General features: G+C 38.8%; 1 protein-coding gene across 1 annotated transcript in view; it reads right to left on the bottom strand.

Annotated features, from left to right (window-relative positions):
* The window catches only part of LOC128664748 (alpha-2,8-sialyltransferase 8F-like), a 96,795-nt gene that overhangs the window by 56,509 nt on the left and 19,793 nt on the right, over nt 1–20,493 (bottom strand). Inside the window, exons 3-4 of the mRNA XM_053719555.1 lie at nt 1,517–1,677; nt 432–576 (exon numbers count right to left, since the gene is read on the bottom strand). Of these exons, the coding sequence (XP_053575530.1) occupies nt 432–576; nt 1,517–1,677 (306 nt within the window). The remainder of the gene's footprint in view (nt 1–431; nt 577–1,516; nt 1,678–20,493) is intronic.

Genomic DNA, 20,493 nt, shown 5'->3' with positions numbered 1-20,493 from the left:
TGCAATAGTTGTGTATGTATGAACCATGAAAGAGGGATCCAATCTTCCCTTTCCAGTATTTTCTGTCTCAAGATAATTTTCCCTTTGCCAATGATATTTTTCCAGGTGTGTGTGGGGAGCTGAGGAGAGTATCTTATTATGGCCTTAAAAGGTGGGAGGAAGGGAAGTTCGGGGTTATTTATTAGACGGGACAGTGGAGAGGGTCTAGAGGAAATATATGTTCTTGTTGCTAGTAGTTTATCCCATTGAAAAAAGAAACAATAACAATTCTAGAGTAGACTGTCCTTTTAAATAAACATAGCTAAAATGTTGCCCTATTTTTCCCCCACTTGTTTATTATTGTAATGGAAATGTGGGAAAGAGAGTGGATAGATGTTAAAGTTATAAAAGCAAAAGATCAAGCTTCCACCATAAATAAAGAGGGGGTTTACTTTTGGAAGCATTTGAAAGATGTCTTCATTTACAGTGATAGTTTTCTTTTCTTTTGATTCATAATTAAAAACATGTCCAATCTGAGTGTTCTCTTGAGTTACAATTAGTCTTCCAGTAGCATTACAACAATTTTCAAGTTCAGACCTGGAGATTAAACACATATTAAAAAGTTGATTTTGACAATCTTGCATGATATTTAAGAAATTTTTAGTATTGACAATTATCTTTATATGAAGCATCTGTATTAATGATTCATTTTCTTTAGTGATAATATTACCAAGTTATGTTGTATATAAAGATGTAGTATGGCATTGGAAAATTGCTAAATAATTACAGTAATGTATTTAATATGAGTAGTTGAAATAAAGATCTGAGCAGAGTTGAGATGCTAATATGTTTAAAGGGACATAACACTCAAAATGTTTATTTCACAATTCAGATAGAGCATACAATTTAAAAACTACTTTCTGATTATTTCTATTATCTAATTTGCTTCATTATCTTTGTATCTTTGGTTGAAGAAGCAGAAATGTTCTACTGGGAGCTAGCTGAGCATATCTGGTGAGCCAGATACATGAAGCCACTATTCACCAGCTAGCTCCCAGTAGTATGTTGTTGCTAGTCATGTTCCTTGTTCAAAGAACTGGTTGGACTGACTTTACTAGGCGGGATCAGACTGATAAACTTCAGAAAAGTTTTCCTCTGTGAAAAGCACAACTGGGCCAAAAGAAGCTGCTCCTAGGTGGTAACTCGCCACAGAGCAAGCTACTGAGCTGTTGTTCGTTCCTGGTAGAGTGCTTCTCTTTTTGGCCCTGATATTTAAGGTTCTCCAGCTAAGAAAAAAAAAATGCATTTCAGACTTCACTGGGGCTGAACTCACTGAATATTCAAAAGATAAAGGCTGAAACTCTCCAGCACTGCGAGATCTGTCTCATTTCTATATATGGAGAGACAAGCCCAGTGCAATACAGAGTTTTGTTACACTTCTGTGTTACTTTAACAAATTAGGATCATGCTTTGTATATTTCTGTTTATATATACAAATTACATTGCAATTATGGGATTCCCTTCTGGGACCTGCTACCACAACGTCCAGCTGACAAAAGCCACAATAATCACAAGCTCAGGACGCAAGTGCAGCTTCCCACAAGGTTGTTTAAAATGTGATTGCGATTGCTGTGATCTGTGTCGGCTGGACGTTGTGGTAGCAGGTCCCAGGGGGGAATCCCCAAATTGCAAGGAGACCTGTAAGAACCATCAAAGCAGCAGAATACATGCCTCAAGCACTTTCTACACCGGAGCAGCGATAAGTATCTGTATACTATTGAAGTCGTATTGCTAACAAGGAATGCCTTTTTTTGTTCCAATATTGCGATTTTAAAGCTACAATGTGCACATAATTTAACCCCTTAACGACCGAGGACGTGCAGGGTACGTCCTCAAAAAAAAGGCAGTTAATGCCTGAGGACGTACCCTGCACGTCCTCGGTGTGGAAAGCAGCTGGAAGCGATCCTGCTCGCTTCCAGCTGCTTTCCGGTTATTGCAGTGATGCCTCGATATCGAGGCATCCTGCAATAACCATTTGTAGCCATCCGATGCAGAGAGAGCCACTCTGTGGCCCTCTCTGCACCGGACATTAACGGCTACGTTTGTGGGTGGATAGGAGCCGGTGTGGGAGGCGGGTGGCGGCCATCGATGGCCCCGGATGATGCTGAGGGGGGCAGGATCGGGGGCGGGAATGCCCGGGGGGCGCGCACGGGCACGCGCGCGTGCACGGGGGGTGGGGGCGGGCGCGTGCACGGGAGGGAGCGGGTGGGAACCGCTGCACTACAGAAAAAGTACCATTAAAATTTACTAAAAAGGGGAAATAAAGTTGGCAGTAAAAAGATCAGGCAGGTGGTGGGGGTTGGTCTGTGGGGGGGGGGAAGCTACACTACAGAAACTAAAAATAAAAACAAAAAAAAAAACTTTTTATTTTGCAAAATGGGTACTGGCAGACAGCTGCCAGTACCCAAGATGGCCCCCAATAAGGCAGATGGGGAGGATTAGAGAGCTGTTTGGGGGGATCAGGGAGGTTGGGGGCTAAGGGGGGATGCTACACCCCCAGCATATGTAAATATGCTTTAAAAAAATAAAAATAAAAATAAAAAAACCTTTTATTTTAGTACTGGCAGACTTTCTGCCAGTACTTAAGATGGCAGAGACAATTGTGGGGTGGGGGAGGGAAGGGAGCTGTTTGGGAGGGATCAGGGGGTCTGATGTGTCAGGTGGGAGGCTGATCTCTACACTAAAGCTAAAATTAACCCTGCAAGCTCCCTACAAACTACCTAATTAACCCCTTCACTGCTAGCCATAATACACGTGTGATGCGCAGCAGCATTTAGCGGCCTTCTAATTACCAGAAAGCAACGCCAAAGTCATATATGTCTGCTATTTCTGAACAAAGGGGATCCCAGAGAAGAATTTACAACCATTTGTGCCATAATTGCACAAGCTATTTGTAAATAATTTCAGTGAGAAACCTAAAATTGTGAAAAATTCAACGTTTTTTTTTAATTTGATCGCATTTAGCGGTAAAATGGTGGCATGCAATATACCAAAATGGGCCTTCATCAATACTTTGGGTTGTCTGCTACACTACACTAAAGCTAAAATTAACCCTACAAGCTCCCTACAAGCTCCCTAATTAACCCCTGCACTACTGGGCATAATACACGTGTGGTGCGCAGCGGCATTTAGCGGCCTTCTAATTACCAAAAAGCAATGCCAAAGCCCTATATGTCTGCTATTTCTGAACAAAGGGGATCCCAGAGAAAAATTTACAACCATTTATGCCATAATTGCACAAGCTGTTTGTAAATAATTTCAGTGAGAAACCGAAAGTTTGTGAAAAAGTGAACGATTTTTTGTATTTGATCGCATTTGGCGGTGAAATGGTGGCATGAAATATACCAAAATTGGCCTAGATCAATACTTTGGGATGTCTTCTAAAAAAATATATATACATGTCAAAGGATATTCAGGGATTCCTGAAAGATATCAGTGTCCCAATGTAACTAGCGCTAGTCTTGAATAAAATGGTTTGGAAATAGCAAAGTGCTACTTGTATTTATGGCCCTATAACTTGCAAAAAAAAGCAAAGAACATGTAAACATTGGGTATTTCTAAACTCAGGACAAAATTTAGAAAATATTTAGCATGGGTGTTTTTTGGTGATTGTAGATGTGTAACAGATTTTGGGGGTCAAAGTTAGAAAAAGTGTTTTTTTTCTATTTTTTTCTCATATTTTATAAAAAAATTTATAATAAATTATAAGATATGATGAAAATAATGGTATCTTTGGAAAGTCCATTTAATGGCGAGAAAAACGGTATATAATATGTGTGGGTACAATAAATGAGCAAGAGGAAAATTACAGCTAAACACAAACACCACAAAAATGTAAAAATAGCCTTGGTCCCAAACGGACAGAAAATGGAAAAGTGCTGCGGTCATTAAGGGGTTAAATGTGGATAACTTGTGACAGTTTCATTGATCACACAATCTAAAATTAACTGGATCTGGATGTGGAAGGAAAAGGTGTTGTATACACTAAGGCCTAGATTTGGAGTTTGGCGGTAGAAGGGCTGTTAACGCTCCGCGGGCTTTTTTCTGGCCGCACCATAAATTTAACTCTGGTATCGAGAGTTCAAACAAATGCTGCGTTAGGCTCCAAAAAAGGAGCGTAGAGCATTTTTACCGCAAATGCAACTCTCGATACCAGAGTTGCTTACGGACGCGGCCAGCCTCAAAAACGTGCTCGTGCACGATTCTCCCATAGGAAACAATGGGACTGTTTGAGCTGAAAAAAAACCTAACACCTGCAAAAAAGCAGCGTTCAGCTCCTAACGCAGCCCCATTGTTTCCTATGGGGAAACACTTCCTACGTTTGCACCTAAAACTCTAACATGTACCCCGAGTCTAAACACCCCTAACCTTACACTTATTAACCCCTAATCTGCCGCCCCCGCTATCGCTGACCCCTGCATATTTTTTTAACCCCTAATCTGCCGCTCCGTAAACCGCCGCAACCTACGTTATCCCTATGTACCCCTAATCTGCTGCCCCTAACACCGCCGACCCCTATATTATATTTATTAACCCCTAATCTGCCCCCCACAACGTCGCCGACACCTGCCTACACTTATTAACCTCTAATCTGCCGAGCGGACCTGAGCGCTACTATAATAATGTTATTAACCCCTAATCCGCCTCACTAACCCTATCATAAATAGTATTAACCCCCTAATCTGCCCTCCCTAACATCGCCGACACCTAACTTCAATTATTAACCCCTAATCTGCTGACCGGAGCTCACCGCTATTCTAATAAATGGATTAACCCCTAAAGCTAAGTCTAACCCTAACACTAACACCCCCCTAACTTAAATATAATTTACATCTAACGAAATAAATTAACTCTTATTAAATAAATGATTCCTATTTAAAGCTAAATACTTACCTGTAAAATAAATCCTAATATAGCTACAATATAAATTATAATTATATTATAGCTATTTTAGGATTAATATTTATTTTACAGGCAACTTTGTAATTATTTTAACCAGGTACAATAGCTATTAAATAGTTAAGAACTATTTAATAGTTACCTAGTTAAAATAATAACAAATTTACCTGTAAAATAAATCCTAACCTAAGATATAATTAAACCTAACACTACCCTATCAATAAAATAATTAAATAAACTACCTACAATTACCTACAATTAACCTAACACTACACTATCAATAAATTAATTAAACACAATTCCTACAAATAAATACAATTAAATAAACTAGCTAAAGTACAAAAAATAAAAAAGAACTAAGTTACAAAAAATAAAAAAATATTTACAAACATAAGAAAAATATTACAACAATTTTAAACTAATTACACCTACTCTAAGCCCCCTAATAAAATAACAAAGACCCCCAAAATAAAAAATTCCCTACCCTATTCTAAATTAAAAAAGTTACAAGCTCTTTTACCTTACCAGCCCTGAACAGGGCCCTTTGCGGGGCATGCCCCAAGAATTTCAGCTCTTTTGCCTGTAAAAGAATAAATACAATACCCCCCCCCAACATTACAACCCACCACCCACATACCCCTAATCTAACCCAAACCCCCCTTAAATAAACCTAACACTAAGCCCCTGAAGATCTTCCTACCTTGTCTTCACCATCCAGGTTCACCGATCCGTCCTTAAGAGCTCCTCCGATGTCCTGATCCAAGCCCAAGCGGGGGGCTGAAGAGGTCCATGATCCGGTCAAAGTCTTCATCCAAGCGGGGCAGAAGAGGATCTTCCATCCGATTGAAGTCATCATCCAGGCGGCATCTTCTATGGTCTTCCATCCGGAGCGAAGCGGCAGGATCCTGAAGACCTCCAGCGCGGAACATCCATCCGGACCGACGACTGAACGACGAATGACTGTTCCTTTAAGGGACGTCATCCAAGATGGCGTCCCTCGAATTCCGATTGGCTGATAGGATTCTATCAGCCAATCGGAATTAAGGTAGGAATTTTCTGATTGGCTGATGGAATCAGCCAATCAGAATCTAGTTCAATCCGATTGGCTGATCCAATCAGCCAATCAGATTGAGCTCGCATTCTATTGGCTGATCGGAACAGCCAATAGAATGCGAGCTCAATCTGATTGGCTGATTGGATCAGCCAATCGGATTGAACTTGATTCTGATTGGCTGATTCCATCAGCCAATCAGAAAATTCCTACCTTAATTCCGATTGGCTGATAGAATCCTATCAGCCAATCGGAATTCGAGGGACGCCATCTTCGATGACGTCCCTTAAAGGAACAGTCATTCGTCGTTCAGTCGTCGGTCCGGATGGATGTTCCGCGCTGGAGGTCTTCAGGATCCTGCCGCTTCGCTCCGGATGGAAGACCATAGAAGATGCCGCCTGGATGATGACTTCAATCGGATGGAAGATCCTCTTCTGCCCCGCTTGGATGAAGACTTTGACCGGATCATGGACCTCTTCAGCCCCCCGCTTTGGCTTGGATCAGGACATCGGAGGAGCTCTTCAGGACGGATCGGTGAACCTGGATGGTGAAGACAAGGTAGGAAGATCTTCAGGGGCTTAGTGTTAGGTTTATTTAAGGGGGGTTTGGGTTAGATTAGGGGTATGTGGGTGGTGGGTTGTAATGTTGGGGGGGTATTGTATTTATTCTTTTACAGGCAAAAGAGCTGAAATTCTTAGGGCATGCCCCGCAAAGGGCCCTGTTCAGGGCTGGTAAGGTAAAAGAGCTTGTAACTTTTTTAATTTAGAATAGGGTAGGGAATTTTTTATTTTGGGGGTCTTTGTTATTTTATTAGGGGGCTTAGAGTAGGTGTAATTAGTTTAAAATTGTTGTAATATTTTTCTTATGTTTGTAAATATTTTTTTATTTTTTGTAGCTTAGTTCTTTTTTATTTTTTGTACTTTAGCTAGTTTATTTAATTGTATTTATTTGTAGGAATTGTATTTAATTAATTTATTGATAGTGTAGTGTTAGGTTAATTGTAGGTAATTGTAGGTAGTTTATTTAATTAATTTATTGATAGGGTAGTGTTAGGTTTAATTATATCTTAGGTTAGGATTTATTTTACAGGTAAATTTGTTATTATTTTAACTAGGTAACTATTAAATAGTTCTTAACTATTTAATAGCTATTGTACCTGGTTAAAATAATTACAAAGTTGCCTGTAAAATAAATATTAATCCTAAAATAGCTATAATATAATTATAATTTATATTGTAGCTATATTAGGATTTATTTTACAGGTAAGTATTTAGCTTTAAATAGGAATAATTTATTTAATAAGAGTTAATTTATTTCGTTAGATGTAAATTATATTTAAGTTAGGGGGGTGTTAGTGTTAGGGTTAGACTTAGCTTTAGGGGTTAATCCATTTATTAGAATAGCGGTGAGCTCCGGTCGGAAGATTAGGGGTTATTTATTTTAAGTAGCTGGCGGCGACGTTGTGGGGGGCAGGTTAGGGGTTAATAAATGTAATACAGGGGTCGGCGGGGTTAGGGGCAGCAGATTAGGGGTACATAAGTATAACGTAGGTGGCGGTCGGCAGATTAGGGGTTAAAAAATTTTAATCGAGTGGCGGCGATGTGGGGGGAGCTCGGTTTAGGGGTACATAGGTAGTTTATGGGTGTTAGTGTACTTTAGGGTACAGTAGTTAAGAGCTTTATGAACCGGCGTTAGCCAGAAAGCTCTTAACTCCTGCTATTTTCAGGCGGCTGGAGTTTTGTCGTTAGAGCTCTAACGCTCACTTCAGAAACGACTCTAAATACCGGCGTTAGAAAGATCCCATTGAAAAGATAGGATACGCAAATGGCGTAGGGGGATCTGCGGTATGGAAAAGTCGCGGCTGAAAAGTGAGCGTTAGACCCTTTAATCACTGACTCCAAATACCAGCGGGCGGCCAAAACCAGCGTTAGGAGCCTCTAACGCTGGTTTTGACGGCTACCGCCGAACTCCAAATCTAGGCCTAAGAGCTTTCATTTTCATCACCATCATTCTATTTGCATTTCATCTAATGTGTTTGTTATAAATGGACTGTCAGTTACAGACAATCAGTGTGAGAGAGTGAGCTTTCATTTTGCCTGAGCTTTGGTATATATTTATGTGACAGGAGAACTGTATCTTTTGTGCCATATAGCATTTATAATACAGTACTGTATTTCCCACATTGTCTTTTAAATATTTTACAGAAAAAGACCAAGTTTGGTCCCACCAGTGTTTTATGAGGTTTAAATAAAATTATACTCATATTTTTTTTCACTGCAAGTGCTGTCTGTGTCATTCTTTTGGTACCTATATATATATATATATATATATATATATATATATATATATATATGTATTTTTTCTTTCCTTTTTTGGTTTAAATTAGAAATTTGCTTACAATTTCATGCCCTATTTGAATCATTAGAAACAAAATTTGGTTTTATACCCCTTTAATGATTATACCGAATAAAATTTGGCTAAAGGAGTTTTTTTTGTCCATCTACTTTTCTAGTTAGGAATAGGATCTTCCTGAAGAAGGATGGTGGGTTGAGCCTTCAACAAATAGGTATTCATTACCCTTAATTGCAGAAATGTTGGAACTTATATTAAGGGTACCCACAGCATGTGTAGTTCTCAAGTGTGCTAGTTCATTAGTGTAGGGTAGTGATGTCGCGAATAGTTCGCCGGCGAATAGTTCCCGGGGAACATAGCTTGTTCGCGTTCTCCGCGGCGGGCGAACATATGCGATGTTCGGTCCACCCCCTATTCGTCATCATTGAGTAAACTTTGACCCTGTACCTCACAGTCAGCAGACACATTCCAGCCAATCAGCAGCAGACCCTCCCTCCCAGACCCTCCCACCTCCTGGACAGCATCCATTTTAGATTCATTCGGAAGCTGCATTCTTAGTGAGAGGAGGGACAGTGTAGCTGCTGCTGATTTAATAGGGAAATCGATAGCTAGGCTAGTGTATTCAGTGTCCACTTCAGTCCTGAAGGACTCATCTGATCTCTGCTGTAAGGACGGCACCCCAAAAAGCCCTGCAGCAGGTGTAACTTATAAGTGTTCTGTATTTTAAGGGACAGGTGGAAACCCTAGGTGTAACAGTAGTGTACATTTAAAAAAAACAACACTTTTTTGACTGTGAAATAATAGCAGACAGCTGCCAGTACCCAAGATGGCCACCAATAAGGCAGATGGGGAGGGTTAGAGAGCTATTTTGGGGGGGATCAGGGAGGTTGGGGGCTAAGGGGGGATCCTACAAAGTAGCATATGTAAATATGCTAAAAAAATTTAAAAAATTAAAAAACCTTTCATTTTAGTACTGGCAGACTTTCTGCCAGTACTTAAGATGGCGGGGACAATTGTGGGGTGGGGAAGGGAAGGGAGCTGTTTGGGAGGGATCAGGGGGTCTGATGTGTCAGGTGGGAGGCTTATCTCTACACTAAAGCTAAAATTAACCCTGCAAGCTCCCTACAAATGACCTAATTAGCCTCTTCACTGCTAGCCATAATACACGTGTGATGCGCAGCAGCATTTAGCGGCCTTCTAATTTCCAGAAAGCAACGCCAAAGTCATTTGGCGGTGAAATGGTGGCATTAAATATACCAAAATGGGCCTAGATCAATACTTTGGGTTGTCTACTACACTACACTTAAGCTAAAATTAACTCTAAAAGCTCCCTACATATAAAACACGTGTGGTGCGCAGTGGCATTTAGCAGCCTTCTAATTAACAAAAAGCAACGCCAAAGTCATATATGTCTGCTATTTCTGAACAAAGGGGATCCCAGAGAAGCATTTACAACCATTTGTGCCATAATTGCACAAGCTGTTTGTAAATAATTTCAGTGAGAAACCTAAAATTGCGAAAACATTTAAGTTTTTTTTAAATTTGATCGCATTTGGCGGTGAAATGGTGGCATTAAATATACAAAAATGGGCCTAAATCAATACTTTGGGTTGTCTACTACACTACACTTAAGCTAAAATTAACTCTACAAGCTCCCTACATGCTCCCTAATTAACCCCTTCACTGCTGGGCATAAAACACGTGTGGTGCGCAGTGGCATTTAGCAGCCTTCTAATTACCAAAAAGCAACGCCAAAGCCATATAAGTCTGCTATTTATGAACAAAGGGGATCCCAGAGAAGCATTTACAACCATTTATGCCATAATTGCATAAGTTGTTTGTAAATAATTTCTGTGAGAAACCTAAAGTTTGTGAAAAAGTGAACAATTTTTTTTTATTTGATCGCATTTGGCGGTGAAATGGTGGCATTAAATATACAAAAATGGGCCTAAATCAATACTTTGGGTTGTCTACTACACTACACTTAAGCTAAAATTAACTCTACAAGCTCCCTACATGCTCCCTAATTAACCCCTTCACTGCTGGGCATAAAACACGTGTGGTGCGCAGTGGCATTTAGCAGCCTTCTAATTACCAAAAAGCAACGCCAAAGCCATATAAGTCTGCTATTTATGAACAAAGGGGATCCCAGAGAAGCATTTACAACCATTTATGCCATAATTGCATAAGTTGTTTGTAAATAATTTCTGTGAGAAACCTAAAGTTTGTGAAAAAGTGAACAATTTTTTTTTATTTGATCGCATTTGGCGGTGAAATGGTGGCATGAAATATACCAAAATGGGCCTAGATCAATACTTTGGGATGTCTGCTAAAAAAATATATATACATGTCAAGGGATATTCAGGTATTCCTGACAGATATCAGGGTTCCAATGTAACTAGCGCTCATTTTGAAAAAAAGTGGTTTTGAAATAGCAAAGTGCTTCTTGTATTTATTTCCCTATAACTTGCAAAAAAAGCAAAGAACATGTTAACATTGGGTATTTCTAAACTCAGGACGAAATTTAGAAACTATTTAGCATGGTTGTTTTTTGGTGGTTGTAGATGTGTAACAGATTTTGGGGGTCAAAGTTAGAAAAAGTGTGTTTTTTTCCATTTTTTCCTCATATTTTATAATATTTTTAATAATAAATCATAAGATATGATGAAAATAATGGTATCTTTAGAAAGTCCATTTAGTGGCGAGAAAAACGATATATAATATGTGTGGGTACAATAAATGAGTAAGAGGAAAATTACAGCTAAACACAAACACCGCAGAAATGTAAAAATAGCCCTGGTCCTTAAGGGAAAAAAATTGAAAAATGGCCTTGTTCCTTAAGGGGTTAAAAAAAAAACTAGAAATTTGACTGTAAAATAATAGCAGTCAGTTTCCTTCACGCGTGTGCGTTTCAGGGCCTGCCAGGACACAGTGTCACACCAGTGCAACTCATATCTGGTGTAACATTAGTGTACATTAACCCCTTAATGACCACAGCACTCTTCCATTTTCTGTCTGTTTGGGACCAAGGCTATTTTTACATTTTTGCTGTGTTTGTGTTTAGCTGTAATTTTCCTCTTACTCATTTACTGTACCCACACATATTATATACCGTTTTTCTCGCCATTAAATGGACTTTCTAAAGATACCATTATTTTCATCATATCTTATAATTTACTATAAAATTTTTTATAAAATATGAGGAAAAAATGGAAAAAAACACACTTTTTTAACTTTGACCCCCAAAATCTGTTACACATCTACAACCACCAAAAAAAACCATGCTAAATAGTTTCTAAATTTTGTCCTGAGTTCAGAAATACCCAATGTTTACATGTTCTATGCTTTTTTTTGCAAGTTATAGGGCCATAAAACAAGCAGCACTTTGCTATTTCCAAACCACTTTTTTCAAAATTAGCGCTAGTTACATTGGAACACTAATATCTTTCAGGAATCCCGGAATATCCATTGACATGTATATATTTTTTTAGAAGACATCCCAAAGTTTTGATCTAAGCCAATTTTGGTATATTTCATGCCACAATTTCACCGCCAAATGCGATCAAATACAAAAAATCGTTCACCTTTTCACAAATTTTTTCACAAACTTTTGGTTTCTCACTGAAATTATTTACAAACAGCTTGTGCAATTATGGCATAAATGGTTGTAAATTCTTCTCTGGGATCCCCTTTGTTCAGAAATAGCAGACATATATGGCTTTGACATTGCTTTTTGGTAATTAGAAGGCCGCTAAATGCCACTGTGCACCACATGTGTATTATGCCCAGCAGTGAAGGGGTTAATTAGGGAGCATGTAGGGAGCTTTTTGGGGTAATTTTAGCTTTAGTGTAGGGTAGTAGACAACCCCAGTTATTGATCTAGGCCCATTTTGGTATATTTCATGCCACCATTTCACCGCCAAATGCGATCAAATTAAAAAAAACGTTACATTTTTCACAATTTTAGGTTTCTCACTGAAATCATTTACAAACAGCTTGTGCAATTATGGCACAAATGGTTGTAAATGCTTCTCTGGGATCCCCTTTGTTCAGAAATAGCAGACATATATGACTTTGGCGTTGCTTTCTGGTAATTAGAAGGCCGCTAAATGCTGCTGCGCATCACATGTGTATTATGGTTAGCAGTGAAGGGGTTAATTAGGTAGTTTGTAGGGAGCTTGCAGGGTTAATTTTAGCTTTAGTGTAGAGATCAGCCTCCCACCTGACACATCAGACCCCCTGATCCCTCCCAAACAGCTCCCTTCCCTCCCCCACCCCACAATTGTCCCCGCCATCTTAAGTACTGGCAGAAAGTCTGCCAGTACTAAAATAAAAGTTTTTTGTCCTAAAATAAAAGTTTTTATTTTAGTACTGGCAGACTTTCTGCCAGTACTTAAGATGTACGCCAAAGTCATATATGTCTGCTATTTCTGAACAAAGGGGATCCCAGAGAAGCTTTTACAACCATTTGTGCCATAATTGCACAAGCTGTTTGTAAATGATTTCAGTGAGAAACCTAAAATTGTGAAAAATGTAACGTTTTTTTTTAATTTGATCGCATTTGGCGGTGAAATGGTGGCATGAAATATACCAAAATGGGCCTAGATCAATAATTGGGGTTGTCTACTACCCTACACTAAAGCTAAAATTACCCCAAAAAGCTCCCTACATGCTCCCAAATTAACCCCTTCACTGCTGGGCATAATACACGTGTGGTGCACAGTAGCATTTAGCGGCCTTCTAATTACCAAAAAGCAATGCCAAAGCCATATATGTCTGCTATTTCTGAACAAAGGGGATCCCAGAGAAGAATTTACAACCATTTATGCCATAATTGCACAAGCTGTGTAAATAATTTCAGTGAGAAACCGAAAGTTTGTGAAAAATTTATGTTATACGAACAACCGTAGAAAAGTCTAATCAAATGGTGTACAGAATGTACTGTAATGTCCAGTACTGTTCAGTACTTCTATAAGATCCCCACTTAGTACCATTATTATTGTTTTGCCAACCTATGGATGAAGTAAATACACAACAAAGCTTCAATGCTAATAAATTCACTGTACTCACAGGATCATTGGTAAGCTGGCATACATCAGAAATCTCCCCAGTGACATAAAACAAAGGAAGGTCCTCTCCTACTCCGTATGTCTAGCAGGGACTCTACAGTAAGCAGCACAGACCATCAAAACAGACAACACATTTCAACCTTTTGGTATTTGTCAAGTCCTAATGGTGAGGATAATCCTTCTTTATATAATGCTTCTTTTATATAACTGTTGTCAAAATATTAAAAGGTCATGGTTGTTGCCTCCTTCTGATGAGTATGACACCATTTTTGTTTTGTTACCTGGTTACACAATGATCTGGTAGGATTCTATAGATTTGGTCCATGTATAGGATGTCAAAATATCCCCCAACCAAGAACACAAACTGGATTTATTGGGAAATAAATTAATTATAAAGTTAATTCTAAAGAGTATAATAGCATGTCACTCCAAATATGTTGTGTATCTATTACAGTGCCCATGTAACCTCCAATATTTGGGAAGGACCACTAGACATACATGTTTGTATTAGTGAACACTTTAGAAATATAAAAGCTGGTTATATGAAACACTGTATCAGAACATTTTAAGGAGAAACATAAAAACCCACATGGATTAAGATTTATGGGCATTAAACACTTAAAAAACATTGGAGATGGGCTGGTGTTAATAATCAGTTAAGAAAACAAGAGATGCAATGAATATTGCAATTAATTCCTAAAAGGTTAAATATGGATTTTGAAATCTATCATTTCTTGTAGGGATATTGATACAGTGTTTTTTTAGGAATCAATTTCACATGTGTTAATATGGGTGGATAGCTAAAGAGCTTTGAAAAAAAAATCTATTTTTTCTTTGTAGAACTTTTTTCTATGTGGAATCTAATACAAGTATATTATTGTTATAATGTTTAAATATAATTAGAATGTTTTTTTGAAAGATCCTATGCCATTCAGGAATAAAAGCTTATATATTAAGCCTTTTTAAAAACAATCTTATATTGTTTGAAAATATATATGACAAAATCTTAAAATACTGAAAAGAGCCAATGGTGACTTGGTGGTTTAATTTATAATCTGGGACATGAAAAACCCTGGTTCGAATCTCATAATGAACTTATGTTTATATATATCCATATTTTTAATTTATCTTCTTGATTTATAAAATTTGCATTACCATCCATATATTAGATCACCATTTAGGTGACAAGTGTAATATATTTTGTATTTTTATGGTTTGTGCACGTAAAATGTATTCATTTCACAATCCATATATGGCAAGTTTTTAATGGGACTTATAAGTCCCAAACGTGTTCATCAACAAGGACCGATCAGCAAACAGGAGGACGTTTAAAAACATCAAGACCCCACAAAATCATCATCCTTGACAAAGCCCAAAAGGTGAAATGTAGATCAGAGGCGGAGCTACACTGCACGTTGTCACAAATGACACAAACACTGGCCAAATTGTAACATCTTGGTAACTCGCAGCTGTTACATGGAAGCATATAAACTGTGAGAGGACAGGGTAATGTATTAATCACAGAGTGACTTTTACAGACTGCTATTGGGCAACAATGTTTATTGTTTTTCAAATTTTTATATGTTATGTTTTAATATTTTAATAAAAAATAGGAATCCCCTACAAACGATTGAATCCATTTTACTGAGCGCACATGTTAGAGCTATAGTAGCTCTAGTACATGTTAGTACCATTCCACCCAGATTGCATATTTACATATCATTCACAGTTTCAAACTATGGACATTTTTTTCTGTTTTCTATGAGGTCATTCAATAAACAAAATTCGTCCTTGAGAGACTGCTTGAGTCTAAATCCATCTGCTTACTGGCTAGTGTACAGTGTATTTCCTTTTATGTAATTAATTATCACTATTTTGGTTAAAGTTATAACTTAATATATATCTCTATATAATTTTTTTACCCAATTGTTGTTATGAGTTTCTTCTTTTAAATACATTTTCTGTTTACACGGTTTACCACAGAATATGTTTTTTTCTGACTGAGGTTCACAGTTTACATCCTATTGTTGAAAATACTTTTCTCCAGTGTTAGCATTTCAGAATCCCTTGCTTCAGACTAAAATCCACAGACTAATGGACATACTGAGCAAACTAATCAAATACTGGAGCAGTAGGGGATGTGTCCGGGCAGCGGCCATGACTGGTCGCATAAACTAGAAGCTCCATGCTTGAGATAGATAATCCACCAGTTATCTGCTTCTAACTCAAGAATCCAATCCTGAAATCACCAGAACGGCAAGTGGGATCCTTTCCTACATTAAAAGATACCCCCATTTTTGTACAGGACCCAAGTTGGAGCCCTAGACTGGACCGTTAGAAGTCAAGGTGGTGGCCTATTCCTCAGACATCTAACACCCCCCACCGGTCATATGGGTAGAGCAGTTTGAGATAAACTGCTAAAACTGTGCTAAACTACTATTTAAAACTAGCCTCCTTACATATATCAGACTGGCAATGACGAGCCAAATGGTCAGCGAAACCAGTCGCATCAGCATGGAGTCTGTGGAAGTCTGGTGGGCTAGTGTACAGAAGCTAATCACTGAACACTTTCTGGACCTAGAAACTCAATTAAGCATAGTGATAAAACAACTATACCCGGCTCATAACTGACCTACACATCCCACTCAAATACAAGCAAAAGAGAAGATGGGAACTGTGGTTTCACAAGAGGTCCCTATACGGCTTACACAAGATGAAGATCCTCCGGCGGTTATAAAGAGGCCTCAGCACGTACTCCCACAAGGTGATCAGAAATCCAAAGGGGTTACCAGCAGGAGCAATATTTTAACAGCAACCCTGAAAAAGCTGAGTTTAGGGGAAGAATGGTCGACAACTACAGCACTTCTATTGGATCACAGATCTCTTTGGAGCTATGAGCACAACACTATACAGAGAAGAGGCCTACCAAGGGAAGGGCAGCTTTTAATTACGGCAGAAAGTACTCACACTGAAAACAGAAAGGGCTCTAATGTTGAAGAAGCGCTCCCATCTGCAGCAGTTTTGGGTAATTCCTCTGACTTTCGAGTCTTCTGGCACTCGATCTATACAGGGAGTTTCATACAGCTACTATGATGATCCGGTGTTGGTTAATCCCTCAGAACATTTTCCACTAGTGTTCCTGGACTGCTTACTGCTGTGGACACATCTGGTTTGTGCCCAGAATGATGTTTTTTTATAAGTTAAATGCCACTGCACGTTGTTTTAATAAGTTGCATGTTACCAAATGTTGTTCTTGCTAGATTATATATTATCACTAAATCTGACTGCACAGATATATGCTTGGACCCGTTATTAGTTTATATTCCCTCTTACCACGAGGTATATTATGAAGCTCACAATTAACTAGAGGTTGTTTATATTACATATAGTATATATATATATATAGGTTATAGGATATGTATCTTCACTACATGTGGGTGTAAATCGATGCCCCTCAAATTGGAGATAGAAAGATCAGGTGACGGCTACCTGCATGCATCAGCTCTGTTTAGGTATGAGGCAGATTTTTTTTTTATTTTTTTTTTACTCTATCTTTCATTATCTAAGGTTGTTGAATGCTCCATTTCATTGCTAGACATAAATGGCTTCACCTCTTTCTTTATTGCTAGCTGCTCTTCTATAGTTCTCCCTCCATTGTCATGTTGAGCTGGTACCCCATTGCTTGGGGCCAAGGTAGTGGGGCATAGTGAATTCATAAGTTAACGTAGGTTGGGGGAATTATGCTAGTATGAGAATATTTCAACTATTAACTAGTTAAACAAGGAGACCAGAGACAGCAACAGACATACACGCCTGTTGACTGCTATCAGTTTAAGGCTTTGATGAGGTGTAGTAATTGCAGAGGCCACGATAGTTCCTAGTTAATGTCCATTCAAACCCAAGCCCACCCTCATGATGCCTTATAGATCTCTTTTGATACACCATGTTGATCTATTGCAATGTAGGAACATTAACCTCTTAACTGGCCGAGCTCCTAAGAAATCCCCATTTTAATAGTTTGCCTCATTAATTAAGAGTTTACCTTTACACTCACTGATAATCTAATTACTTTTCAGATGTTAGTATCCAAGGTTTTTGCTAAACCAAACTCAAATTTTTATATAGAAAATGGCTAGTGTCAATGGCCCCTATTTATCAAATGTCTTGCGGACCTGATGCGACAGTGCGGATCAGGTCCGCAAGACATCGCTGAATGCAGAGAGCAATATGCTCTCCATATTCAGCATTGCACCAGCAGCTCACAAGAGCTGCTGGTGCAACGCCACCCCCTGCAGACTCGTGGCAAATCTGCCGCCAGCAGGGAGGTGTCAATCAACCCGATCGTACTCGATCGGGTTGATTTCCGGCGATGTCTGTCCGCCTGCTCAGAGCAGGTGGACAGGTTATGGAGCAGCGGTCTTTGTGACCGCTGCTTCATAACTGCTGTTTCTTGCGAGTCTGAAGACTCGCAAGAAACACGGGCCGTCAAGCTCCATTCGGAGCTTGATAGATAGGCCCCATAATGTCAAGTTTTGTTACCTATTTGTAGCACAGTAATTCAGCAATTGGCTGAGGGTCCACATTCAGCCCTGAATTATAGTCCTCCATACATTGGTTTATTATATTTTAAAGTCTAAAAGTGGCTTAGCATTTTACAGGAGGCTTCCATATCTTGTTAAAAAAAGCAAGAAAACTGGGGTTCACTATTGGGATCCATGAGTGGTCCCCTAATGCTCATGACAGTCTTCTGTAGCTTTGTTTCTTTTATTACACTAGGAGATCCAAAAGTGGCCTCATATTTCAGTTAGAGGACTTATAACTCACTTGACAAGCAAGATGTTCATCGTTTAGCTTTCACCAATGCTATACACCGAAGTTGTACAAAACTTGTCCAATTATTATTTGATGTACATTGGGAAACTATCTTGTTTTGTTTTCTTCTACATGAATTGTACTGAAATATATTGTTTTTATGCCAATAACTGAACCTCAATAAAAACTATTAATAAAATAAAATACTGGAGGAGTATCTTAAGTACTTTTGTTCTGTGCTTCCTACTTCTGACTTTGCTTATTATAATTAAATCCATCAGTCCAAAAATAGAAAATGCTGTTTCAGGCTCAATAATGACAAAAGTTTCTTGCAGATAAGTCTATGGGGCCGAATTATCAAGCTCCTTCAGGCTCACCGGAAACAGCAGTTATGACGCAGTGGTCTTAAGACCGCTGCTCCATAACTGGTCCGCCTGCTCTGAGGCTGCAGACATCAATCCACCCGATCCTATACGATTGGGCTGATTAACACCCCCTGCTAGCGGCCGATTGGCCACAAAATCTACAGGGGGCGGCATTGCACAAGCAGTTCACAAGAACTGCTTGTGCAATGATAAATGCTGACAGCGTATGCTGTCGGCATTCATCAATGTCCTTCCGACATGATCCACTGAGCGGATCATGTCGGACAGACCAATGATAAATTGTCCCCTAAGTCTCCTTCTCCTTCTTATGCATGTGGTGATAATGTGTGGCTCTCCTCTGCTAACATAAAGTTGACATATCCATCTAGGAAGCTTGGTCCATGCTTTGTGGGTGGGTCTTATTAAGAACAGATTATCTTGTCCGGGTCCTGCTTGTACCTTGAATTCATGCTTTAGGAGAGGGCTATGTAAGGGATTGAAGGAAATAGTTGGGTGCACTATGAACTATGCAAATAAGAAGCCTGGGGTTAGCACAGTCAATATTGTAAGGTGTGTTATTGCTAGTCTGATGTCTGAGGATAGATTTTGAGTTATTGCTGGAGGATATGCTAAATATATCACATATACCAAATGTCCATGCTGATATTATGTGTCTGACTTTGGTACCTGTGGTGACAACAGTGGAAGTAGTCTTGCTGCTGAATTGGTGCCACAAGTTACACAAGAAGTTTTAAATGGCCTGCGATGGATGGTCATTCTGAAATTAAGTCCTGGTCATTCCTGTTTCTTCTTTTGTCTCTTCTGACTTGTTAGATGGACCATTCTACCTGCCTATTCCTCTGTTTGTTGCTTGTCTCAGGCTGATAACCTGGTTGCTGACTACGGGAACTGTTTATTGGTTTACCCTTCTGCCTGCTCCTTTTGTCACGTGGTAATCTTTGGCTCTTCTGGTTCCTGACTCTGATTTGCACTTGGACTACTCTTTTATGTTGCTGATAAAATTGTTGCCATAGTGCCATAAATTGCCCGTTATAAATTAATTAGATTAATAATTCATCAGAAATAAACAATGAGCATTAAACATTAAAAAATATAAATTTAAGATTCATTGGTTTACATAAAAACCTGTGTTTTTATAAAAAATGTATGATTCCCTAAATTATATGTATAGCTTTGAAATGTAATAAACCTTTTTTTACAAAATTATGTTTTCTGTTATTAAAACATAAGCTATAATAAATAAAATAAAATCAGTATCAAGTCTGTCTATGAAAATAAACATCTGGTAGTATGTTAAAGATATTAAAAATGTGATGCTATAGGGCAGAATTATCAAGCTCAGCGTATGCTGTCGGCATTTATCGATGTGCGGCAGACATGATAGGCTACATCGTATCATGTCCGCTCGCATATTGATAAATTGGATCCAAAATCTGTATTAAACATTGGATCCTATGGGGCCAATTTATTATTGCCTGGCGGAGGCAATGGCAGGGGGTCTCAATCAACCCCATTGTATAGGATCGGGTTGATTGCTGTACGCCGCTCAGAGGTGGTGGATACAGTTAAGGAGCAACGGTCTTAAGACCGCTGCTTCTTAACTGCGGTTTCCGGCGAGCCCGAAGGCTTGTGCGGAAACAGGGCGAGATGGCCCCATTCGGGCCATCATAAATCGGCCCCATTATCTGTACTAAAATTCGATCCCATATTCCATTCTACCTACTTTTACCAACATTTTTAGTTTTCAGTGCAGTAGACAGAAACTAGAAAAACAATCCATTAGGTAGGTTTACTTAAAATGAAGGTCTAATTACATTATTATGCCAATATATCTAATTACTTAGCTCATTGCATATGACTCATTTAAGTATATTAGCATAAATGA

The sequence above is a fragment of the Bombina bombina genome, chromosome 6 (genome assembly GCF_027579735.1).
Source record: "Bombina bombina isolate aBomBom1 chromosome 6, aBomBom1.pri, whole genome shotgun sequence".
Taxonomy (NCBI): Eukaryota; Metazoa; Chordata; class Amphibia; order Anura; family Bombinatoridae; genus Bombina; species Bombina bombina.
Note: the sequence above shows the minus strand (reverse complement) of the source record. Positions and strands in the feature narration are given on the sequence as shown.